The 24,332-nt window shown below is 63.8% G+C and overlaps 2 protein-coding genes across 4 annotated transcripts; both read right to left on the bottom strand.

Moving 5' to 3' along the window:
- Positions 1-326: 326 nt before the first annotated feature.
- On the bottom strand, positions 327-6,266 carry MPL (MPL proto-oncogene, thrombopoietin receptor). 3 transcript variants are annotated; one of them, XM_075509257.1, is made up of 12 exons: positions 6,014-6,266; positions 3,716-3,851; positions 3,196-3,371; positions 2,719-2,972; positions 2,486-2,642; positions 2,190-2,319; positions 1,688-1,860; positions 1,436-1,578; positions 1,122-1,281; positions 855-942; positions 632-719; positions 327-539 (listed from the first exon to the last, which is right to left on the bottom strand). In XM_075509257.1, exons 1-12 carry the CDS (start codon positions 6,264-6,266, stop codon positions 333-335), a joined length of 1,965 nt encoding a protein of 654 aa, XP_075365372.1. In that variant the 3' UTR covers positions 327-332. The 3 variants fall into 3 exon arrangements, with proteins under 3 accessions (XP_075365372.1, XP_075365373.1, XP_075365374.1); XM_075509258.1 differs by having other exon boundaries at positions 2,486-2,606; positions 6,014-6,208; XM_075509259.1 differs by having other exon boundaries at positions 3,196-3,293; positions 6,014-6,208.
- Positions 6,267-8,674: 2,408 nt separating this feature from the next.
- On the bottom strand, positions 8,675-21,238 carry TIE1 (tyrosine kinase with immunoglobulin like and EGF like domains 1). The gene is made up of 23 exons (XM_075509256.1): positions 21,159-21,238; positions 20,386-20,673; positions 16,763-16,873; positions 16,499-16,654; positions 16,272-16,403; positions 15,817-15,957; positions 15,480-15,608; positions 14,946-15,091; positions 14,602-14,746; positions 14,183-14,341; positions 13,852-13,989; positions 13,468-13,758; positions 12,115-12,405; positions 11,265-11,578; positions 10,962-11,172; positions 10,697-10,807; positions 10,394-10,584; positions 10,152-10,265; positions 9,915-9,985; positions 9,621-9,661; positions 9,403-9,499; positions 9,044-9,143; positions 8,675-8,751 (listed from the first exon to the last, which is right to left on the bottom strand). The coding sequence occupies exons 1-23, from the start codon at positions 21,202-21,204 to the stop codon at positions 8,680-8,682; spliced, it is 3,495 nt and encodes a 1,164-aa protein (XP_075365371.1). The 5' UTR covers positions 21,205-21,238; the 3' UTR covers positions 8,675-8,679.
- Positions 21,239-24,332: the final 3,094 nt, after the last annotated feature.

Here is a 24,332-nt window from a genome sequence, read left to right as displayed (position 1 = left end):
GCCGCCCCTCACCTCCGCTCCGCGGTTGAGGCTCGCGCAGCCCTACTCCGCGGCAGCATTTAAACCCCGCGCGGCCGCTCCTCCCATTGGCCGCTTCAAACCCAACCGCCGCGCGCTGCCATGGCGACCACAGCGCGCCGCGCCGCGATTGGCTGGGCTGCACGGCGGGGCGGGGCTCTCCCCGCCGGACGGCTGCGCGTGCCGCCAGTGGGTGGGTGGCGGGGACGGGGAGCGGGAACGGGGGGGCGGCGGAGCTCCGCTTCCCCGCGGGGCCGGGGGCCGGGGCGCCGCGCCGCGAAGGAGAGAGGAGGCTGGGTGGTTGCGCGTCTTGTTTATGTCGGGGCGGGGGGCGGCCCGCGCGGCTCCCAGCCGCTCATGAGCAGGTAGGACTGGTTGGCGATGTCGGTGCTGGGCAGCCGGCCGGCGGCGTGCTCCGGCGGCGGGGGCGGCGCGCCCGCCTCCCCCTGCGGGCCGGGCAGCACCTCCAGCAGGCACGGCAGGACGGCCTCCTCCGGCGGCTGCTTGTAGAAGGCGTTGGCCTGGGGGGAGACAGAGGGGGCGCGGTGGAGGCGGCCCTTCAGCTGCCCCCGTGGGGGCTCAGCCGCGGTGGGCCCTGCCCCAGCCCCCTCACCTGGCAGTGCTTGCTGCTCTCGTGGAGGAAGCTGCCCAGTGCGCGGTGCAGGTCGGGGACGGGGGGCCAGAGCTTCTGCTTCACGTTGCTGGGTGCGGGGAAGGGGGTGTCGAAGGCAAACCCCAGCCCTGGGGTGCTCTGACGCCCCCGGGCAGGGTGCCCAGGCCTGGTGCTGGACACCCCCCCACCACCACTCCCCCCCTGCCTCGGGTACAGCCCTTACCTGTAGAGGGAGGGAAAGGTGCACCGCAGCCCCAGGAGCACTCCTGTGAAGAGCAGCGGCACCACTGTAACACTCGGGATGATCCAGCCTGCAATGGAGGAGGAATGCTGGGACTGTAGCCCTGCCCAGACCGGCCACCGCTGAGCCCTTCACCACCCTGTCACCCCCTGCCCGGTGCTCCCCATTCCATTTTCAGCACTCTTGGTCTCCTTCCCTTGGCCGTGTGGCTCCTCTGGCCGCAGCCTCCGCTCCTGCCCTGTCCCTTACCTGCATCGGCCGTGGCGTCAACCACGACAGGTTTGGACCAGGCGCTCCAGCTGCCCTGGTACCATGGCCCGCTGGGCTGGGCCCGCACCTGGGCATGGTAGCGGGCACCTGGCCGTAGGTCCAGGACTTCTCTCCTGGCTGCCCGTGGGACCTGCAGGACCTGTAGGGCAGAGCCAAGCTGGAGATGACAGCTGCTGCAGGGTGGCCGAGGGACAGCGCTGCGGTGCAGGTCCATCGTGCCTGACCCCACGCAGGCCATGTGCTGGCAGCGGAGGTGGGCAGGGCAGCTCAGGGGAGCCCCAGCCATGCCTTACCTTCCAGTCATGGCTGTTCTCCACAGCGTAGCGGACCTGGTAGTCTAGCTGCTCCGCAAGTGCCTCCAGGGGCGGCAGCCACTGCAGGCTCAGCCGGCCCTGTGACACCATCGCCTGCACGAGCTGTGGGGCATCTGTGAGCACTGGTGGGGACAGGGACGTGTCGCTGCCATGGAACGGGACGTGGGATGCTGTGTCCCCCGCCAGCTGGGCACGGGCAAGGGCAGGGGCTGCCGTGGTGCCGGGACTCACCAGCCTGGTGCAGCCAGAAGGGCTCCTTGAAGTAGCTGAGTGTGGGTAGCGCGTGGGGCTGGGTGACGTTCACGAGGACGGAGATGGCGCTGCCAGCCCTGGGCTGGAAGGTGCAGGTGTGGGAGCCCTGCGCCCCCACGCTCACCTCCTCGCACCGCTGCCATGCGTCTTCCCTGCGCAAGGAGCAGGGAAGCCAGTCAGCCCCACCGAGGTGGCCCTACTCCCTCGCCCACTGCCAGCCCTGCTCTGGGCCACCCTGTCCCCGCAGCCGGCGCTGCCTCGCTCCTCCTGCACTTGCCCAGGAAAGCCAGCGCTGCCTGTAGTCGGAGGGGCAGTGTGGCCAGGAGTGGTGGTGGGGAGGTGTGAGGTCGATGGTGGTAGGGCAGGGCAGGGCACAGAGCCAGGTGGCACAGCGTGGGATGTGGGACACTGAGCAGGGCTGGTGGTGCCTGGCATGTGCCACCCCTCCGCCTGAGTGCTATGTCCCCGCCACGCTCATTACCTCGTGCTGGCCCCGCTCGGAGGTGCCTGGTAGAAGAGCTGGTGGGAGCCGCGGGGCTCTGCAGGGTCCCAGCTCCACTCGCAACGCACGTGCCGCAGGTCAGGGGTGCTGCAGCACAGCCTGATGTCTCCTGGGCAGGCAAGAGCCAGGGCAGGGAGGGGGCTGCTTACCCCCGGCTCCCCAAAACCTGGGTGCTGCACCTTGCCTACCCCAGGACCCCCACCCCTCGCAGACCCAGGTGTGGGTGCCTCCCCGCCATGCCAGCCAGCACCCTGGTGGTGGGGATGGCCGCTCACCAGAGGAGCGGGGTGTCTCCGCAGCCACTGCCTGCGACCAGGGCCCCCAGACGCCGTCCATGGAGGTGCCATCGGGCTTGCTGCGCACCTGGATGTGGTACCTCACCCCCGGCCGCAGGTCCTGGAGGACCACCCAGGTGTTGGCCTTGACCAGACCCTGTAGGAGAGGGGCCAGGCTGGGGAGCGGCTGCAGCCCCCAAATTCCTCTGCCCAGCCCTGGCCCCTCTATGTACCTGCCCCACTCCTGGGGAAGCTGCAGCTGCCCCGGCTGTGGATGTGTGGGTGCTGCTGGCTGGCTGGCTGGGGTGCTGGCCACCGGGGTCCAATGCGGTGCTGCAGGGAGTCTCTGGGGAGCTGGCAGGGCAGCACCGCACCTCGTAGAGGAAGAAGTTCAGGTAGTCGGCGAGTGGCGGCTGCCACGACACGCAAAGCTGCCCCACAGCCCCGGCCCAGCGGGCCGTGATGTTCACTGGGGGGGCGATGAGACCTGCAGGAAATGTGCCAGGATGTTTGCCCTCCTGCGGCAGCCCCCATCTGGGCACCCCCTGGTCCTGTCAGGGGACACCCGGCAGTCCCCCCAGGGCTGCCTCCGTGCCCGGCGTGCAGGGCGCAGGGTGCTGCCAGCCCCTGTGGCGGGCAGAAGGATGGGGAACCCAGGTCTGGGGACTGTCCTGGTGTCACACGGGTATTGCCCGGTAGGAGGGACTCACCCACCGCATCCACGCTGAGCTCCCGCCAGTACTTGGTCTGGTTGGTGGTGGCATCCAGAACACGGAGGTGGAGCTGGGTGAAGAGCCGCACGTCCTGGCTGGGGAAGACGCAGATGTGCCGCGTCCTGCCAGCCCCACGGTGCCACGTGGAGACTGCGCATGCTGTGGGCGCATCCCTGGGGAATGGAGGGCGGTGTTCTGCAGCACCCCAAGCCTCCTGCCTGGGGCCAGGCTGGAGGAGAGGGGACCTGGGGCATGGCACTGAGACCTCAGTGTCACCAGCTCCTTCCTTGTGTCCCCATCCACTGCAGGGCACCATCCCCATGGGATTGAGGGACAGCCACGGTCCCGGCCCTGACACAGTGTGTGTGGTGGCTGCTATGTAGCTCCCGTGGGCTCTCCACCATCTTTCCTTGCAGCTGGGAGCCACCAGGATGGCGTGGAGAGCTGCGGCACCCCAACCCTGCTGCTCCCTGTGCAGGCAAAGGCAAGGCTGGGCTGCGTCCCCACCACCTCCTACCTGCTGTACCAGTAGTAGAAGTGGCACGTCCTGCTCGCTGCTGCCTCTTCCTCCTCATCCCAGAAGCAGGTGAGGTCCTCGAAGGAGCGGGAGAAGCAGAGGATGTCCTCGGGCACCCCTGCCAGCAGCGCAGCATCTGGGAGGACCGTGGGCATGAGGAGCCCCTGGGCACAAACCTGTCCCCATCCCAGCTGTGTCCCCCCGCCCTGTGCCCACTGGCCAGCTTGCTGCTGAGGCCAGGCTGTGCCGGCACCTGGGGCATGGCCGTGGACATGGCTGTGGCACAGGTGCCCTCTGCCAGCTTGGCACAGCGGGGAGGGACGTGGCGCGTGTGCTGGCTGCTGGCTTGCACCGGGGTCCTGGTGGGCGGTAGGGCTCCCCACTGGCTGGCCCCATCGCTCCCCCCTCCTCAGCACCCGGGGTCCTTCGGGACAAACAAACATCCTGAAATAGCCCTGCGGTTGGAGGGGGGCTCAGGGCCCGGCGATCGGGGGGAAGCACCCCTGCCCTGCTCACGCCGGAAGGTGCGTGGAAGTGAGATAAGGAGGAGCAGCGCCCCGGGGAGAGGGAAAGGGCCTAGGGGCTGGCATGGGGGTGTGTGGTCCTGAGCAGGGGGGGATGCTCAAACCCTGGCCCGTGGACTGCTCGGCGGGCTGTGAGTTTCTCTGCCCCACTCAGCAAGCCGCTCTCCCTGTCATTGCAGGGATGAGCTGGAGCATCAAACCCTGCAGGGTCTCCGTCCCAAGCACCGGTGGCTTTGCTGGCACATGGGCGCCTGTCCCGGTTGTCAGGGAAAAGGGGACAGCCCCAAGATGCAGATGTGTGAAGCACAGGGGTGGCCTCGCTGCCCCCAGCATTGCTCCAGCACCTCCTTTTCCCCCACTGCCTCTGCCCCGGGACCTGCCCCAGCCCTCCTCCTCCTCCTCCTCTTCCTCCTCCTTCTGGAATGTGTCCCCTTCCCCCAGGGCTGCCCCCAGCTGAAGGACCCCAAAAGAAGCCCCCTGCCAGCACCTAGCCCTGCTCCATGTGCTGAACACATCAGTTCTCTGCTCTGCACCCCCTGCGCTGTCAGCTGAGCCCACCCCAGGTGAAGAATAAGGGACAGTCCCCAAATGTCCTTGCTGCCCTCCCTGCATCCCTCTGCTCTCCCTGTCCCTTCCCTTGCCCTGACCCCCAGCCCTGTTCTTCCTTTCCCAGCGCTGTGTTCCCTTCCTCCCCCAGCCCACGTCCCCTCCCCGCAGACCACAGCCTCTCCTCTACCTGCTCTTCCCTTTTTGCACCCCATTGCACCCCTCCCGGGCCCCAAGCCGGCTCCATGACCCCCCCCAGCTCCCAGCACCAGGGGATGGGGTGGCCAGGTCCCAGCAGCCCAGTGGCACGCGGACCCGTGGCATCCGTGGGAGGCCACGTTGGTCCTGTGGGTTACTGGAGCGTCTTTGCTGGGTGCAGGCCATTTCCTAGGAATAGCGGCCGCACGGCTCTGCAGCCCGCACCAGCTGCCCTTGGGCAGCGGCTCGGGGCACAACGATGCCGCAGGCAGAGGGAGGACAAGCCCAACCCTGTCCTCCCTCCCACTGCCCCTATGGGGGTGACACAAAACGTGCTCCTGAGCCTGCCATGGCCAGAGACCTGGAGTGGGGCTGGAGAGACGAGCAGGAGATCAACAGGATTTTGTTCAGTTAATGCTTTTTATGGTGTTATAGAAGTGTTAAAAGGGCTAAGGAGGGGCTCAAAGAAAGCATGGACAGGCCTGCAATGGGAGAAAGCTGGGAAGCGGCTGTGCCAGGCACAGCGAGCCAGGCTGGGGCCAGCTACCGGCTGAGCTAAGGATGCTCGGTGGGGCAGTTAGATCATGGCAAGGCCGGTGCGGGAGCATTGGCATTGGCCTGGCAGTGCCACAGCATTACCCGCAGCGCAGAGCTGTGCCGTCAGACGTTAGCTTGAATTTTGCTCAGACCCTGTCATCATAACTCCGAGAGCTTTTGATGAGCGGGGAGCCCCCCTGCCACCTGCGCAGGGCTGGGAGCTGCAGGCTGCCATCCCGAAGGGGCACCCAGGGGCAGCCGGGTCTTGCCCACAGAGAGCAGGACATCCCTTTGCTCCAGGCACCCCAGAGTGTCCTACGGGTGAGAAGGGAGCTTCATTGCCCACCTTGAAACCCCCCCGCACACCCTCCTGGCATGCCCCCTCCCCAACCCTGCAGGTTCTGGGTGCCTTAGGGTGCTCGCTGCCTGTGCTCAGTGTGCCAGCTGCTCTCTGGCCCATCCTTTGGGGGAGAAAATGGCCCCAAGGACCTACCTTGGGATGTCACCAGCTCAGGGGCCGAGGGCGCGCTGCGGAGGCTGAGCAGGACAGCAGGGAGCAGCGAGAGCAGCCAGCCTCGGTGCGGGCAGGCTGCCATCCTGCACCCCGTGTGCCGAGGCCGCGCGTGCTGTGCTCGGCCCTTCCCAGCGCTCCGGGAGCTGCTACGGCTCCTCCGGCCGATACCTTTATCTGGGAAGTGGCGGCTGTGCAGCTCAGGAAGCCTGGCTGGAGGCTCCCCCCACCCCATCGCCGGCACTTCCCCGTGCCTGAAACCACCATGCTGCGGCCCCTCCGCCACCAGCCGCAGTGCCAAGAGAGACTGCTCCTATCAGATAGGCGGCACGTCCTGCCCTTGTGGCTACCGGCGCACCGGGAGGCTGGAGTAGGAAGAAAAACAACCCCTGAGAAACCAGGGAGGCCCCCACATGGGGCAAGCAGGGCAAAGCAGGCAGGGCAGGGCAGGCTGGTGGGTGCTGCAGGCATGCGGGCGCAGCACCGGCTCCGGCTCCATCCTGCCCTGTGCCGCCTGGCACCGGCGTGCGCTGGGTCTGTGCTGCATGGCCCAGTGGCACCATCCTCGCGGCTGTGCTGGCAGGACGGCTGCAGCCATGGGGCATTGGCAGGGCCCACACAGATGCTAGTGGTGCCAGTGCAGGAGCAGGGCCACCATGGTGGGGTCCCGCAGGCACGCTCAGCCTCGTGCCAATCCACCGCCGCCACTCGGCGTGGGCAGCCGGAGGGGTGTCCCACCCTGCCGGGGCGCAGCACCGCGGCACAGCCCGGGGAGCACCAGCCAGGGCACGAGGAGCCACTTGCACACGTGTCCCCACCGTGCCAAGGGCGGGTTGGCGTCCCCTCGCCCTGCAGCAGCCAGGGAGAGCACTGGGGCACCGAGGGAGACGGGAACAGCCAGCAACAATTTGTCACAGTCAAATTTTGTCAAACCAGTCCCACTTCCTTCTCTGTCTGGCTACTGGGCTTTGCCATCAGGGAAGCAAAAGAGCAGAAAGCCCTTGGTTTGAGCACGGCCGATGATGCTGCCTCAGGTGCCGTTCCTGGCCGGCAGCAGAGGAGGTGGCACACGTCAGGCTGCCTGCGAGGGCCAGTCCCCGTCCCTGTTTTGCTGGGGACCTCAGTGATGGGGCAGAGAGGCTGCTTACTGTTGGCTGCAGTTAACACCAAAGAGCACTGGAGGCCTGAATGGGAAATCCAAATGGTATTGACAGGGTTGAAACACCTTCTGGGGAAAAAAGACTCTTGTCCAGAAGGGCAGATGCCAAACACATCTGCCTTGGGGTGGGATAACGGGCTCTGCAGGAGCAGCCCTTGCTTCCCATGGACCACAGAAGACGACTAGATGGGCAGCTGGATGGCATGCCTAGGGCTTAGCAAGCTGAAGCCAACGGAGGTGAAGCTCATCCGCTGTCAATATAACAAACCGCAGCAGCGCAGGACGAGGGACCGCGGCCTGGGTCAGGAGCTCCGGCGGGAGGGTCAGTGCAGAGCCCAGGCGAACCTCGAGGAACTGGCACGCGCGAGAAATGCCCCAGCAGCATGCGTTCGAGCAGGCTGGTTGAACCTGGCGGCCCCTTTGCAAGACGCAGGAAGTCACCCTACGGCTCGGCACAGCAGCAGGCAGGCGCCGGCTGGCCGGGGTGGGAAGGGTGTGGAGCTGCACAGCCCCGTGGGGACCGGCTGGAGGAGCGGGGCCGTTCCGTGAGGAAGCTGCAGGAAAAGTTTTCAAGCATGTGAGAGGCGGCTGCGCAGAGGAAGGACATAGTCTGTTCTCCGTACCCCTTGGGGACAGGACAAAGTCCTAAATTGCAGTGGGGGAGATCCCAGTTGGATACTAAGAAAACCCATCCCCCACAGCATGATGAGACCTGGGGCTTGTCTGGGAGCGCTGGGCCATCCCTGGGGATCATCAGAGGACCCCAACAGGGACAGGATCCTGAGGAGTGCCCACCATAGCAGCAGACCATCGGGGCCCCACATCCTGTTCCCTGGTGCCATCAGGGGGGCAGAGCTGGGACCCCACCTCCCTTCCTCCAGACCCGTCTGCCTGTTGCACTATGTTTATTGTCTGTAAGGCAGAGCTGGCACCTCCGAAGGGTTACCGCAGAGCTGGAGGCTGTGCACAGCCAACACTGTCCCTTGTCCCTTTGCACCCACCGGGGCGGCCCCGTCCCACGCCGACAGCGATGCTCACAGCCCTGCTGGCACCACTTCAGGCCCAGAGCACAGCGAGAGCTGCAGGGCAGGCAGCTGCCAGGTCGCTGCTTTCCCCTCTCACCCCAAAGCTTGGGCATTTTGTGTCCGTGGGCACAGGCGGCGGCACCCTGGCTCCTGGGAGAGCCGCTCTCCTGCCTGCTCTGCTGCAAGCACCCTGCTGGCACTTGTCCTTGGGGCCATCCCAGTGCATCCCCCAGCAGCGTGGGACCATGTTGGTGGCTGGTGGTGTGCCAGCGTGGCCAGCACACACTGGGTAGGTAGCCAGGGAGGGGATGGCACAGTCCTGCTGTAGGGAAGGCACTCTTGGGAAGGGGCACTGGCGTTTGACCGCTTGGCCCCAGGGTGGGGACGGGCAGCCCCTCGTCCCCCCAGCACTGTCCCAGCAGGCTGGGGCCAGCGTTGCCCCTCTGTACGGTGCCAGCGCAGCCTCACGCCTCCTCAGCGGTGGCATCGATCCCCGCGTAGGTGAAGTTCTCGAACAGGGCCATGTTCACGTAGGCCTGCAAGGGAACCTCGGTCAGGAGTCGTTTGTGACAGTGCACCCATCTACCTCCCATCCCCGCTGGCATGCTCGCAGGAGGGAGGCGATGGAGCTCCCCACAACCAAAAAGTGATGCTGGGGTTACCCCCACGTGTGGTGGGGTCACACAGGTTCTGCTGCTGGATGCCCCCCCTCCAAGCCCAAGGGATGCTTCAGCATTCAGACAAGCCCTGCACAGGGTAGTTATCCCTCCTGCTGAGCCGGGGTGATGTGGGTGCCCTGCACCCAGCCTGGATGCTGCCTCCACTCACCTTCCTGGCCTCCAGCATGCGGATGAGCTGCATGGAGATCTGGGCGAAGGGCGGGCGCTCGTAGGGGCGGTCACGCCAGCACTGCCTCATCAGCTCATACCTGGGGGCAGAGAGCCGGCAGAGGCTCAGCGGGCATGGTAGGGAGAGGCAGCAGAAATGCTGTTTGAGGCAGACAGGGGAAGCAGGCGGGACACTAAAGCCTAGGAAGGGTGTTTGGGGCATGGGACCCCAGCTCATCCCCCAGCTGCAGTGCAGAGGGGAACGAGGCAGGAGCTACCGCAAGCTGGTGGGAGCCCCGTGGGGCAGTGGGGTCAGGGAGACACGGGTGCCGCATCAGCCGGGGCTCTCTGCCCACTTACACCTCATCGTCGCAGTTGCGCGGCTTCTCCATGCGGTAGCCCTGGGGCAGCTTCTCGTAAAGCTCGGCACACGTCATCCCGCAGTATGGCGTCCCCCCTGCGGCCAGAGACACGCAGCTGGCTGCGGCGGGACGGTCCCTGCGTGTCCCCTCCAGAGCTGTGAGAGGACCAGACCTGCAGGGACCCGAGTGGAGGCAAGGGACAAAGAAGAGCCTTACCCAAGCTGACGATCTCCCAGAGCAGGACGCCAAACGACCACCTGAAAGGGCAGGAGCTGAGGCTGTGACAGAGCCCCCAGCTGTGCCCCGCTGACAGGCACGGGGCAAAGCCCAGGGCGGAGCGGGCAGCCAGAGCTCAGGCCAAGCCAGCAGCTCCCCAGGGAGATGCACCAGCATCGCCCCCGGCCCTTGCAGCGCCCAGAGCAAAAGCATCACTGCACTGACCACCCCGGAGAGGGATGGAGGTGGCTGTGGCCATGCCCCAGCCCCAGTGCCCCTGCTTGCAGGACTTACACATCGCTCTTGGTGGTGTACACGCTGTAGTTTAGGGACTCGATGGCCATCCAGCGAACCGGCAAGCGGCCCTGGGGAAACAGAGAGCGACCGTCAGGGGAGGGGGGATGCCCCCACGGACAGAGGGCAGCCATGACCCAGCCAGTCCCGGCATGGTGGGTCGTTCCCGCTGACGAGGGGGGTCCTGCCCACCGCATCGGTGCAGGCCCCATGGAGATGCTTTCGTTCCTGCCTCACCATCGTCTTTTTCACGTAGACCTCCTCCCCTCTGGAGAGGCCAAAGTCAGCAATCTTGGAGGCCAGGTTTTCTCCCACCAGGATATTCCTGGCTGCCAGGTCCCTGTGGATGAACTGAAAGGGGCCAGTAGTCAGCAGGAGCCACATGCTCCCTCCTGCTGGCCCCAGGGGTCTTGTGCCCTGCTCAGGAATCCCCAGGTCCCTGGGGAAAGGGTGCTCTGGGCGGCTTGCTGGGGATGTACCTGCTTCTCACTCAGGTACTGCATTCCCTTGGCCACGTCCGAAGCAAACTGGAGAAGCTGCTGGGAGGTGAGGGTGGAGGCAGTGCCGTGCTCCTTGGCAAAGGCCGGGTCCGTCTCCAGGACTCGGCTTTTGCGGAGGAAGTCGAGGAGGTTTCCGTAGGGAGCATACTCAATGGCGATGTACAGGTAGCCTGGGGGGGCAGGAGGAGATTGGGCTCGTGGGGCTCTCCCCAGCAAAAGAGGAATACACAGCCAGGCAGGGGCCATGGGGCTGGGGAGAGGGGAGAGGGGGACAGTCCTCACCCTTGTTCTCACAGGCACCCAGCAAGTTGATGATGTTTGGGTGATGGCCCAGTTTGCACAGCACCTCCAGCTCCCCGGCAAAGTCCCGATGGTCGTTCTCTGAAGCAAACTCTGGAAGCAAATCAGGGATGGACACCGCAGTCCTACAACAAGGGCCCTTCCTCTGCTCCTCCGCTGATGGCTCCTGCCCCTTCTCAGCCCTGAGCATGGCCCAGGATGCAGCCACAACCCCCAGCCCACCCACCCACCTCCCCGCACCACTCACCTTTCAGCATCTTGATGGCCGCATTCATTTTCAGGCCGTCCTTTTTGATCATGGCCCTGATGACCTGCCCGAAGTTGCCCTCCCCGATCATGTCCTCAAACTTGATGTCTTCCCACTCCAGGATGGGGTAGCTGAGGGGCTCAGGCTGCGGCTTGGGCCGGCGTGTCAGGGTCAGGGTCCCCGAGTTGAACTGCAGGATGGTCTCTTCCCCCTGGCAGACGGGAGTGGGTGAGGTTAGAGGCACCGGGCACCCCTCTGCCCGCACAGCAGGGCAGGCGTCGCGGGCAAGGGCGGGCTCCGCACCCTCTCCACGTGGAAGTGAGGTCTGGCTGCGTCTGGACTGGAGGCTACGGAGCGTGACCTGGATCGGGCTGGAACGTGGGGAGCTGGGGGCACGGTCCTGGAGGGGCAGGCAGCACTCACCGAGCCAGACTGGTACGTAAAGGTGCGGCGCCGGTGGAAAAAATTCTTCTTGATGAGGAAAAGTGCCAGGAGGGCAAAGAGGATGGTGAGGCAGGTGACGGACACAGAGCCGACGATGGCCAACAGCAGCTGCTGGTCTATTCCCGCCTGCTCGGTGCTCTGGCTGCCCAGGCTGGGTGGCACGCTCAGCGCTCCTGACGAAAAGAGGGATGGAGGGTCATGGTCCATGGCCGAGCCCTGCCCAGGCTGCACGGTGGCCAAACGCCAAGATGGCAGCCCTCTCCCAGCACCCTGGGATCCTGTGAAGACACCACAGCTGCATCCCAAGCTCCCGGGGCCATGGTGGCACAGGGGTGAGGGTGTCACTGCCTGGGCCCTACCACCGAACGCGCCACTTCCTGAACCCTCCAACCAGCTCTGGGTCCAGCCACCAGCTCCTTCCGTGCCGGCTCTGCCTTACTCCTTTAGCCCCTCGCACACCACGTCACCCTCCGGCCAAGGCAGAGCCACTCTGTGGTGCCATACTGTCACCATGCCACCCCTGCCCCATCAGGACTAGGAGGAGCAGGATTTCTGAAGATGCCCACAAGTGTTTTGGGTTTGGGCTGCTGCTTCAGAGCCACTCTCTGAGGTTACCATGAGCACCCCGGTCACTCTTTGCTGACCCAGATGCTGAGCCCAAGCTCCAGCAGAGCCACGAGCCTCCTGCCTGCTGGGACACCCTACTCACCGTCCCCCAGGGTCCTGGCTTTCACGGGCTGGCTCCACTCCCCCGGGACGTGGGAGTTGGCCCGCACGCGAAACTGGTAGCTGGTGCTGGCGTTGAGGCCCCCGACGATCTTGGTGGTCTCAGCGCCGCTGTCGGTGTCGATCCACTGGGGCTCGCTGGTGCCCCCCACCTGCTGCAGCTCCACGATGTACTTGGTGATGCCCCCGTTGGGGTACTCAGGGACCTGCCAGGAAAGCCTGACGGCGGTGTCGGACACAGACTCTGCTGAGAGTGACCGCGGGGAGGAGGGCCCTGGGACAAGGAGAGGAGAGTGTCAGCCCAGGATGGGGCTCCCAGTGCTGCGGGAGCTGAGCACTGGTGTGAGGACCAGACCCCGTGGATGGCAGTGGCAACCCGAGCTGTGCCAGGTTTGAGGGAGCTCCAGGGACCCCCGGCCCCTGCTTGGGCAGAGGCAGGGGGAGGTAGAGCTGCTCTCCAGCAGCAGGGCAGGACTGCACCCACAAACACTCCCAGCCTCAAGGACCATCAAGCTAGACGTCTCTGCATTGACTAGCTCTTGGGATATTTTCTTTCTTCAACCTTCCCTCACACATGGCAGGTTTTCAGCATCTTATTATTCCCACTGCCTCCCCTGAGCCTTCTCCAGCCTGCCCACACCCCTAACCCCAATCACCAAATCACACAAAGCTCTTAAAATTACTGAGCGGAGAAAAACCTCACATTCTTCAAGCCTGACACCCACCAGCACCCCCAACATGTTCCGGCTGGCACCGAGCCTCACTGAAGGCCTCATGCACTACTTCCCCCTTGCCTGCCAGAAAGGTTGGTCAGGCTGATGCTGCAACCCCCCCACGGTCTCCCACCCACGTGGGGGGCTGCATGTGTGTGTGTGTGCATGTGCCCCCAGAAGGGGCTGCAGATGTCCTCAAGCCCTAGTGACCATCCAGCAAAATTACCAGGCAGCAGGATTAAAGCGAACCAAAGGGAAATAGTATTTTCATGCAAAGTACAATTCTGTTGAGGAACTTGTTGCTACAGGCTGTTGTAAAGGCTTCAAGTATAGACAAGTCCATCAGGGCTTGGGCAAGGGCACGGAGGACAGCTCTGTTTGTGAGCATCACTCGTGATGACCTGAATGTCATGTTCAGCTTAGGATGTTTCTCAGCTGCTTGGTGCTGGAGGCTGCGGGGTCTAGTGGGGAAAGGAGGACCTGTTTTCCCCCAAGCAGCTGTTCATGCACTATCAGAGATGGGATACAGAAGCAGCTGGACCTGGGGATGGTCACTGTTACATTTATAACTGATTTATCATTGTAATTCCCTGTAATAATTCCCTGTGTGCTGCCAGACCCACCTTTGCTGTTGATCATGACCTTGTAGAGGTCGGAGGGGGGCCCCAGGCTGGCACAGTGGTAGACCAGCACCTCCAGCCCGTACTCCTTGTTGAACTCCAGGTCCCCGATGCGGGCAGAGAGCACGGAGATGGATGTGATGTTTTTCTCACAGACCAGCCGCCTCGCGGAGTCAAAGAGGTGGACGATGAACCCATGTGCTGGCTCGTGGTTACTTGGCAATTTCCAGTTGACATGAAGTGTGTTTTTCTCCTCTATGGACCAGCCTTCAATCACAGGCTTGACTGTGGGCTCTGGGAACAAAAAGGCAGCAAAACCTCATGCGCAAGGTTAGGGGTAGGGTCAATGTTAGGGTCAGGGTGATGGTCAGGGATATGGGGGCTCACCAAGGCACTCGGTCACCATGATGGCCTCGGGCCCCTTGCTGCCCTCCCCACCGTCCCCCGGCCGGCTCAGCTGCACCTTGACAACGTAGGCAGTCACCGGACGGAGGTTCATGAGGGTGATGTTCTCGCTGTTGTCGACTGTTGACCAAGAGGACGTGTCAAAGCCATGCCCATGACCCACACTCTGCCCTGCCACTGGCGCCCTCCCCAGCATCACTGCAGGGGTCCCAGGATGGAGACCTCTGCCCACCCCAGACCCCCACTGGCTGGGGCAGCCGTCTGCTCCTGCCTGGGTCCTACCTGTGTGCCCCCTCCCCCGGCAAACACGTACCCACAATGGATGACCACGCCGAGGTGTCGTCCTTGGGCTTGTAGAGCAGCTTGATGGACACGATGGGTCCGTCACCGGAGAAGCAGTCCACGGGCGACACCACGAGCTGGCGGCTCTGCTTGGCCAGCAGCCGCGGGGGGCTCAGGGGCGCTGGTGGCACTGGGGATGAAGGAGGGAACGACACTAGTGGGACTGGGAGCAACGAGGAGCAGAGTGTGGGGACATCCACCACCTCTTGGCTTCTTCCAGCTTTGTCAGGGAAGTCTTTTATGACCACCCAAACCTGTCTGCTGGCACTGCGGCACACAACGGGTGCCACCCAGTCCAGTGGAGCAGGGGGGTTGGCATTGCCATACCATGCCGTCAGCCTCCCCCAGCAGCCCCAGCTCGTCCCACCCGTGCTGCCGCCCCTTCCTCACCTCGGATGTTGACCTTGACTTTCCGGCTGTCCTGGCCCCCAGTTGTGGAGACTCGGCACTCCCAGAGCCCTGTGTCTGCCTTCGTCAGGCGCTGCACCTGAAACTCGCAGGTGATCTGCCCCGGCTCGATGATGGCTTTGATGAGCTGTGGGCACACAGGGTGCCGTCAGCCCCCCGGCTCAGCCCCCCGGCTCCCTGCGCCGGCCTGAAGCTGCCCAGCAGATTGGTGGGCAAACGTGTGCTTTTGGGGGAGCCGGCAATGCGGGTGGGGGCCGATGTGCAGGGATGAAGGAGGGACAAGGGCACAGGGTGGTGGGGAGCGGGCGCCGGGCAAGCGGCGGTACCTTGAGCACGGTGCCGTCAGCCTTGCGCAGCTCCACGCTGTCGCTGGCAGGCAGCGGGTTGCCAGTGGCCACGCAGCTGATGACGGGCTCGGAGCCCAGGTTGAACTCCAGCTCCGAGGCCAGTTGGATGATCTGGGGGAACCAGTCTGGCAGGGAGAAATCGGCATTAGGGCTGGCCCTGCTCCTCCTCAGGTGCGAGAGAGGCTGGCACCTTTCTCCAGTCCCAGCCACAGCTGGACCCTGGTGCCGGGGGGTCTGGTGCTGGGTGCTGCGGTCCAGCCCTGATCCCCACCCCACGTGCCGGGCTCAGCAACACTCTCGGCACAGCTAATCCTGGGGTTGCCAGACTAGGTGCTCCCCTTGCAGCGCCCTGGCTTCCATAGGATTGGGAGCTATTTCTACAGGCAAGGGGGGCTGCTGAGCTGGCTAGTGAGACCAGTAGCTGACGGCCCTCCCAGTCACCGGTGAGGAAGGAGCCAGAGCCCACCCAAGGGTGGGGGACAGAAACCCGCTGTGGCCCCGCACCAGCCTCACCTGACTTCTCGCAGTGCTGCCCGTGCCAGCCCGCGGGGCAGATGCAGCCGCTGAAGCGGTTACAGCTGCCTCCATTTCGGCAGGCGCACCCCAGGGCACAGTCGGGGCCGTAGTATCCTGGGGGACAGGCTGTGGGAAGAGGAGAGCTCGCTGCTACCCCCGGCCGCAGTGTGGGGCCGGCACGGTGCAGGACCGTGGAGGCAGAGACCGTGGGCAGCTGGTGCAGGCAGCAGCACTGCTCAGCCCATGCTGACTCCCAGGCTGGGAGAGGTTTGCACGGGCCCCGGACGGAGCCCAGGCTGGATGGGTGATGCGATGGAAGCCCACATCCCCATACCTTGGCTGCAGCGGGAGCCACTCCAGCCCGAGGCGCAGGAGCAGCCGTAGGGGTCCGGCAGGCAGAAACTCAGCCCCCTGCAGCCCTGGGCTCTCTGGCACGTCTCCTGGCAGTTGCGGCCAAACTGGCCTTCCCGGCAGGCTGGAAAAACAAGCGTGGTCTGCCCTCACCCGCTGTTCGCCCATGCGCTGCTTGTGCACGGCATGGCGTTGGCTCGGGCGCCCCGAGCCCTGTATCGCCACCCCAAGCAGGTACAGAGGCCGTGTCCTGCTGAGAAGGTGGATGGTCCAGCCCTGCTCCAGAAACAGGGGGTGTCGCGGGCGGGGAGACACCGGGGATGCACGTGGCATTTCTGGCCGCGGTGCCCAGGTCTGGGGGTGCAGCAGGGGGTGCAGCCCAGGCATCCTGTGCGTGCCCTGGGCACAGCTCACACTGCTGGGCAGCCCGGCACCTACCTCGCTCGCAGCGGGTGCCCATGAAGCCAGGAGGGCAGATGCATTCGCCGACGTGGTCGTGGCAGATGCCGCCGTTCAGACAGTCAGGACAGTCCTTCTCGCAGGATGGTCCCCATTTCTTTGCGGGGCAGGCTGCAGAGAGAGCGGAGGGGCGCAGGGTCGCACCGGGCCGGGGTCAGGGTACCGCTGCCAGTCCCTGTGTCCTGGGGAGCCGGGTGCCCACTAACCCCTCACGATCAGGCGGTAGAAGGCACTCCACAGAGGGCTGTCCCCCATGAACGTGGCACTGTAGACTCCGTTTTCGCTCACGCTGACGTTGGGGAGCGTCAGGGTGACAAGGTCGCCACTCACCTCGCCCCGGTCCGTGGTCTGGTAGTAGGTGCCTGCAAGGGAGCAGAGGGTGACACGGGCCCCCCCCATGCCCCCTGGGACCAGCACCAGGCAGCGGCTGGGAGCAGCCCCAGCCCCATGCCTGCTCTAGGGCCACTTGCCATTTCTTTTCCACATAACGTCCGTCTCCTTCCTCTTGAGGACTCTGGCAGAGAAGGTGGCTGGCTCGGCGACGTTCACGGACTGTGTGGCCTTCACCGGGAAGAGGTGGGCTGCGGAGGAGGAGAAGGAGGAGGAGGAGGAGCAGGCTGAGCAGCAGTCACCCCCCAGGGCACTCGCACCCAAGGGCTGCGCCGGCACCCCCAGAGCAGCAACCCCAAAACGCAGCCCCGGTGCAGCCCAGCACCCACCACGCGTTTCTGTTGGGATGTCACGACACGCCTCCCCGTTGCCCCGCCTGGGAGCCGGGAACCCTCGAGCCTCCGCAGGCACAGGCGCTCCCTTGCCGGCCCCTCCAGCCCCCAAATGTGGGCAGACACCAAAGAGCGGGATGGGGCACCCTGCCCTCCGGCCAGCCTGCCAGCCCCAGCCCAGCGCGGGATGCCGGAGGCAGCAGCCTGGGGAGGCGACAGCTGGGAGAAATCCGCCCGGTGCACCCTGCTTGCTGCCAGCCCGGGAGGCGCGGAGCAGCGACAGCAGGGCGGTGGCGAGGGGCAGGCGAGGGGCGGCGAGGGGAAGCAGGCGTGCGGAGGGCTGCGCGCCAGCCCCCGGGACCAGTGGCCCTTTATGGCTGTTTTCCTGATCTCCCAGGTGTTGGGGCGTGCAGCAGCGATGAACTCTCGGAGTACTAATGTGAGTCAGCCAGAGTGGGTTTGTGCTTTGAGCACAAACGGGGCTATAAATACATTAAGGCCTGGGAAACCAAGCCCTGGGCGTGCCAGGACCGACACAAAAGAGGGCACAGGCGGGTGCTGGCTCTCGGAGCCTGCCTGCACGCCAGCTTGCACACACTAAAAACAGCCACACCAGGTTGGAGCTAAGGCACATCCATTCCTGCGTCCTGCCCCGGCGAGGCCTGGGGCCGGGAGGAAGCGGCACATGCCGTGGACGTCTGGGGAAGGGCACCGCAGGTCACGCGTCCCGGTAATTCCCCAGATTCGCCTTCCTGCCTTCAGCAGTTTACAGCCCAGGAGCTTCCCGAGTCAGGTATTATCCCTCTAGTTGGGATCTTTCTACCACGGACTTTGCAGTCCCTCGTAAAGGGCACATAGATGTGGCCCCCGTCCCGTCTCGCTCTGTCTCGCTCGCTGGAGTGAGAGCCCGACACGACCCCACGCACAGCACTTGGCATTTACCGATGCTGGATTTTATCGGCCGCTCCGCCCCTCGCAGAGCTCACCCCTGCCCGGGCAGCTCGGGGACAGCAGCTGGCACGGCCGCTTGTTCAGTTGTTTGTAACCACAATGAGTGGCACAGGTCCCTGCGGAGACCCCGTGCCACACCGGTGGGGACTTCCCCGCGTGACGAGAACCACAAATTAACTCCTATTCTTGCTCCCTTTCTTTTAGTCAGTTATTTACCCATGCAGAGACTGCCCCTGCACCCCCTGGGTGCAGAGTTGCTCCCAAAGAGCCTTTCAAAGGGAATTTTCTTAATTTTCCCTGGAAACTCGAGCAGACAGCATCAGCCACGTCACCCACAGCATCCTCACCGCTGCCGCCCCAGAGACCCTCCCACTGCAAACTCACGCTGCCTCTTCCTCAGGTACCACATAACCACAAATTCTGCTCCTTATTACCGTTTCTACTAATTTGCCTGGTTTCGGTTTGGGTTTACAGGCCTGTAACTCCCGACTCAGAAAGCTTTTAGGAAAGGCTGGTGTCCCACGAGCAGCCTTGCTGCCCGACCTCCGCTCCGGCCCCGCAGGCAGCAGCACAGCCCTGCTCACGGCAAGCCTGGCCTGGCAAAGACGCGCTGCTCTGTTGGGCTATTTATCGCCTGCTTCCTGCCATCAGCGCTGGCATTTTAGACAGACCCCCGAGAAGTTTCCCCAGCTTCTCTGTTGTGCACGTGGATGCAAAAATATAAGAATTTTTGGTTTTTTTCTGCAATGGCCTCTCTGGGTATTCTAAAAAATAGGTTATTGCCAGGTTTAAACCCTTCCAAAATTGCTCCTCATGACCTTTTTGGTCTGTTTTACTGGGCTTTTACAGCAAAACTTCCAAAGTTTATCATCCTTTCTGTGTTGTTCTTCGTGCATGACCTTTTGGGAGATGCCAGCTTTCCTCTAGCAGCATTCCCCACCCGCTGCTTCATCACCCTGGCCTGATTTGGTGTGCTCTTGGGCTTAACAGGAGAGATGATATGCGCCGAGCCTCCCCAGTGGGTTCTGTACACAGCCCTCCCTCCCCCTGCAAAGATGGAATTTTTTTTATTACTTTTTCCTTTGACCCATCTTCCTCTTTTTTTTTCCCCCCTTCTCCTTCTCTAAACTAAACAGAGCAACAGCAGCTTGTTTGGCACTTGGAAAAAAGCCACTTTTTTGGCACTTGTAACTCCCACAGCGGTATTTTGGCCTGGCTACGGTGACCCAGGAGCGGAGGGCTGGCCGGGACCCCCCCCCCCACGGGATGCCCCATCATCCCAACAGGACCCCAGAGCTGTCACCTCCCCCAGGACTTATCTGGGGGTGCAGAGCTCCCTGTTGCACACCTCACCCCCTGCTGCCGGCCGTGCCCCCCACGCCATCTCCCGGTGCCTCTGCCTTCCTCCCTTGGTGCCTCTGTGCAGCTCGGCTTGCCCAGACCGGCCGGCTCTGTTTCTGATAAGACCGCTGCCATTTTTGGGTCCAGCCTCTGGCTGAGGACGCAGGCTGGTCCCTGCTCCTTGGGGGATGCTTCGACCCTACCGGCAGCCTCTGTTCCCCAGCCTGGAGATACTAGAGCTGCGCAAAACAATATGCTAAAGCTGTGTTTTAACATGGGCGGGGAAACTTGTATCCCCCTCATCTCATTCTCAGCAAAAACTCGACTGTTTTAGCCAAAACTTTATAAATAAAAGCTAGACAGCATCCTGAGGCAAACGACTATCACAGAAAATTTCAATTCTAATAGTTTTGAGAAGTCTCAAGCACAGGGGAAGTGGAGGTTGGGGGTGGCAGTGTGGGAGAGCGCTGCCCCGGGCAGCATCCCCACCACCGGCCAGCCCGGGGAGGCCCTTTTGGCTTATATGGCCCAAAATGGGAGCAGAGGACACGAGCCCAGCGCTGCCCTCCGCTGCGGTGCACCCTGGCAGTGCCTCTTGTGGAGACCCCACCGCCGGAGCGGCAACGTGCCGCTGCGGCGTGGTGCTCGCCAAGTGCCCGGGGAGGCTGCTGGAGATGCTCCCCGGTGCTACCTCCTCCCCGGAAGCCCGTGGTGGGGGCACGAGGCTGGCACAGCTCCCATGGGCTGCCCCCCACCCTGGTTAATGATTTCCAGGCCCCACCGCCTCCTCCAAGGGTGCCCGGCTTCCTCTTGGACCTTGCCCTGCTGCCGGGCACCGTTCCCAGCCCAGCCGCTGCCCGCGCTGCCACCTGTCCCTGCACACAGGGCTCGGCCGCACTCCTCCAGCTGAACATCCCTCCCCTCTCCACCCCACCGGTGCCAGCAGACCCCAAACCTAGCCCGTGGGTCACTGCTGTCCCCCTGCCATGTGCTGGGGTTGTGAAGCACGGGGCAGGTAGCTCCCATGTGGACCCAGCTGGCAGGCGGGGGGACTGCCCGCCTCCCCCCCAGCCGCTCACCGTTGTGGCTGTTGTGCACGTAGACCACCTGGGCTTGCTCGGTCGGGGTGCGCCCCAGGCAGTAGAGGATCCCCACCAGGTCAGCCATGGAGAAGCCCCTGGCCTGGACGTGGTTGCTGCGGTTGCGGTAGTTTTGGAAGCCTGTCTTGGGGTGGGTCATCACAATCTTGTTCTCCCGCTCGATCTGCAGGTAGCTCACGTCGCGCTCCCCCATGACGCAGGAGAGGAAGAAGTCGGAGTGGGACAGGCTCTGCACGTTGGCAATCAGGGTGATGTCCAGGATGGCCCCTGGGGTGGGGGAGCATGAGGGTACGTCAGGGCTGGACAAGGACACAGCCTCAGGGCCAGACCCCATCACTCAGATGTCACCCCCTTTCCAGGACATTTTGCCACCCCCAGCCCAGGAGGCACAGCCAGGGCACAGCCAGGTCGGGCGCAGACCCATGGGGATGGCACAGTGGGCATTTCCACTCTCCATGTGGAGATCCCCATGGGCTCAGCCCCCTGCCATGAGCCAAGCCTGCAGCAGGATGGGGGTCCTGGGGCCCCTCTCCTCCTGCAAGCTGCCCACGCCCCAGCCCGTGCCGGGGAGAGGCAGGCAGGGGAGGGCACTGCCGGCCTCTGAGGTCTCCAAATGGCCGACCACAAAGGGATGTTTCCTCCCTCCAAATCCTGCTCCGATGGTGCCACTGAGCTCCCACAGCTGCCTCGTCCCACCAAGCCTCCCTGGGGCAGGGGCTGCTCCCTGGGGCAGAGGGAAAGGGGCGATTTACCTGCCAGCCGTGGGAGGAGAAGCAGAAGATAAACCTGGAGTCCCATGTCCTTGGAGCGTGTCTCGAATCTGGTCAGAAAATCCCCGGCATGTCCCAGCCACGGGGGTCGGAGCCGGAGGCTGTGGCTGCCTAAGGGTTCCACGCGAGCGGCGGCTCAGGACCCCTGCTCCCTGCCTGTGCCCGCCATCTCGCCTCCGCCCTGCTGGTCAGCGTCTGGGGGAGCTGGGACCACCTCCTTTGGCACATAGCCTGAGCACAGCGAGGAAGGTGCCCCCGTTGCCGCTTGCTTGGTGGCCACCCAGCTGCTCAGGAGTGGGGCTTGATGGCGAAGAGGCCACTGAAGTCCCCTGCCCGGTGGCAGCTCTCCTGGGGAGCAGGCACTCACCCCTCCAGGGCTAGGGCTGCGTGCTCAGGGCTCCCTGAGCCATGCTGAGCCCCCAGCCCAGACGGGAGGTGTCCCAACCACCCTCCTCGCCCGCTGTGCAGCGGGTCTCATGCCCCAGCCCGCCCGGGCGGCAGCATCCCCGACCCCTCGGCGCAGCCCCACGGCCGACGGCTGTGGGAAGGGCTCTCTGGAGCAGGGAAAGGAAAGGGGCCAAGGGGCCGTGGCTGGCGGCGGCGGTGGAGCCAAATCCTGTTTCCCATGCGGTGTTTCCTGCTCTCCACCCATTGTTCGGAGACAGCCCTGACTCCAGGAGCCGGCGGGAGCTGCCCCACACAGGCTGTCCCCTGGCGAGCGGCGTGCGGCAACGCTGAGGCCGTACACACCTCGTAACACCTCGGCCTCCTGCCGCCACAAGCTGGGGCGCCGAGGCATGACCCCACCTGGGCTCCACGTTGTGCCAGGGTCCGACTCGTGCCTGCAGCAGCCTGTGGCAGGGCTGCTGTCCGGGTCGAAAGGGGCTAAGCAGGAGCACAGGCAGGGCGATGACAAGCCAGCCAGCCTGCACAGGAGGATGGCCGCTGCCAGGGGAGAAAACCCTCCATGTTGCAGTAAACGTGTCTGGGAGGAAGCGGAAAGCAGCAGAAAGCCCGACTTTCCCTGAGCGCTTTCCCATGCACAGCGCTGGCGCAGGCACCGGCATGGGCACGGCACAGCACAGCATGGCCCTGCTCCCCCCCAGCCCCAGGGGGTCCCACACCCAGCCCTCCTGCGAGGCTGCCCCGGCCTCCAGTGGGCTCCGGGCTCGTCATCTGACATTCCCAAAAAACGAAAGGCATTCCCCAGGAAATCACCGTAAGCTTCACCCGCCAAACCTCACACTGCTTCACAAACCAAGCTGTTCCCACGTGAAAGCCAGGGCTGCCAGGGAGCGAGCCTCATGTTTTGGTGTGTCCCGAGCCCATGCCGTATCCGGCCAAAAATCTAAAGCACACATGGAGAGGAAGGGGAAATCCATTCATCGCTTCCGACTATTTACAGCGCGCTCCAGGGCCGCACGGTGCCCGCGGCGTGCCGAGGGAGGGATGGCAGCGGGCAGGGGCTCCCCCAGCGCAGCCACCCAGCCACCCCGCAACAGGAGGGATGGAGAGGTGCCAAAAAAGATGGACACCAGATGCAGCTGCCCCCATTTGCCTGGAAAACTAAGCACGGTGCTTTGCCGTGGGCCGTGCATAGGCAAAGGGTTCTGTTCTGGGAGACCCCCGTGGCACATGAGGCACAACCATAACGTAGATGCGGAGCACGAGGCCGTCCCACAGCGGGATGCGCAGGGGCTGGGCAGCCGAGGCTGGTCCCTCCTGCCGTCGGTGCCCTCCTGGGGAAAACCCACATCCCCATTTGCCTGCCCAACCCCAAGCTCATTTGCAAGCACGTTGGCTCAGGGACTCATCCACACACTCAGTACCGCTGCAGGAAGGGGATAGATACATGAATAGATAAATAGATGGCTTCTTCCCCTAGTTCGCTGGCTGTAGAGGCCAGTCACACTCAGAACCGTAAATGCCATCGTGCCACCGCGTGCTTACATGTGCTGCACCTGGGGAAGCAACTCGTTCTGCGCTCCCCCGGCAGCACACAGAGCTGTGAGTTATGATAAACTCTGTGAAATGTCCTCCGACATGAGGATCCGTTTGAGGACAGGATTATTTACACAGAACAAACATGCTTTATGGGAAAGCTTTGCAACCGCGGGCCCTGCAGCGTGCTCCTCCAGGGAGCACAGCATGGTTTCTCTTACTGCCCAAGGGGAACCAAGGCATTGCTTTGCTCTTTGGGGGAACGGGAGCCATTTGGGGTCAGCTCTCTACACCAGGTGATGCCCAGGAGATCTCAGGGATCCATCGAGGGATCTGACCCAAGCTGACTTGTCCCCTTGCATTTTTTCTAGGAACACCTGGATAAGAGGTGCCTACCTGTGCAGATCCCTCGGGTAGGAGGTGGGGTAGGAAACCTCTCTGGGAGGTTTGGTGGGGAGACCCAACCAGGACCCTACAGTTCCAGTTTAACCTTATGTATCTCCAGAGGAGGAACCAGGGAGCTGCGTGCAGCCGACTCCAGCCAAAGCAGCTCGCCACACTGGCTCTCCTGTAATATGGAAAGCTCCAGCTGCCCAACCCACAGCACACTGAAAGCACCTGAATTTCTGCTGAATTCACAGACCTCAACTTTTTTGCTGAATCACGACAGACTAAAAAAAAGGGTGACAAAAATACCCCTTTTTGTTATCGTTTGCACATTCTAATGCACGGCACTGCATGCCAGAAACCATAACGCACCGATACGTTTCCTGATAGGAAACGCAAACGCCCTGCGAATTCACCGACGGGCTGGGCTGCCTCAGCAACATTTTCTAGCCTTGTCTTCTGGCTGTTTGTTTTGTTTTACGTGCACGCCGGGTCCCGGGGAGGCCCTGCAAGGCCAGGTTAAGGGCTGCTGCTGCCACCGGGCGTAAGAGCAGCCCAGGAGCAGGGCGGCCGAGCATCCCCAGCCTGCCCGGTGGCATCGGCAGGGCAGCTGGGGAGCAGCCAGCTGCCTGGCTGCGCTGGCATCCACCACATGCTTGCAGGATCAAGGATGGGCTGCTGGGAAGCCCTTTCCCTGCGGAAAGGGTGGGACGTGCGGCCGTGGAGGAGCCCCTTGGCAGCTGGGGGAAGCGGGGCCGCCCTGTCCTGGCCGCCGGCGGGGTGGAAACCGCAGAGCCGCAGTGCTCTTGTTGGCAGGCGGCTTCCTGC

This window comes from Mycteria americana, chromosome 7, assembly GCF_035582795.1.
Source record: "Mycteria americana isolate JAX WOST 10 ecotype Jacksonville Zoo and Gardens chromosome 7, USCA_MyAme_1.0, whole genome shotgun sequence".
Classification (NCBI taxonomy): Eukaryota; Metazoa; Chordata; class Aves; order Ciconiiformes; family Ciconiidae; genus Mycteria; species Mycteria americana.
The sequence above is the reverse complement of the archived record's forward strand: the minus strand, read 5'-3'. Positions and strand labels throughout refer to the sequence as shown.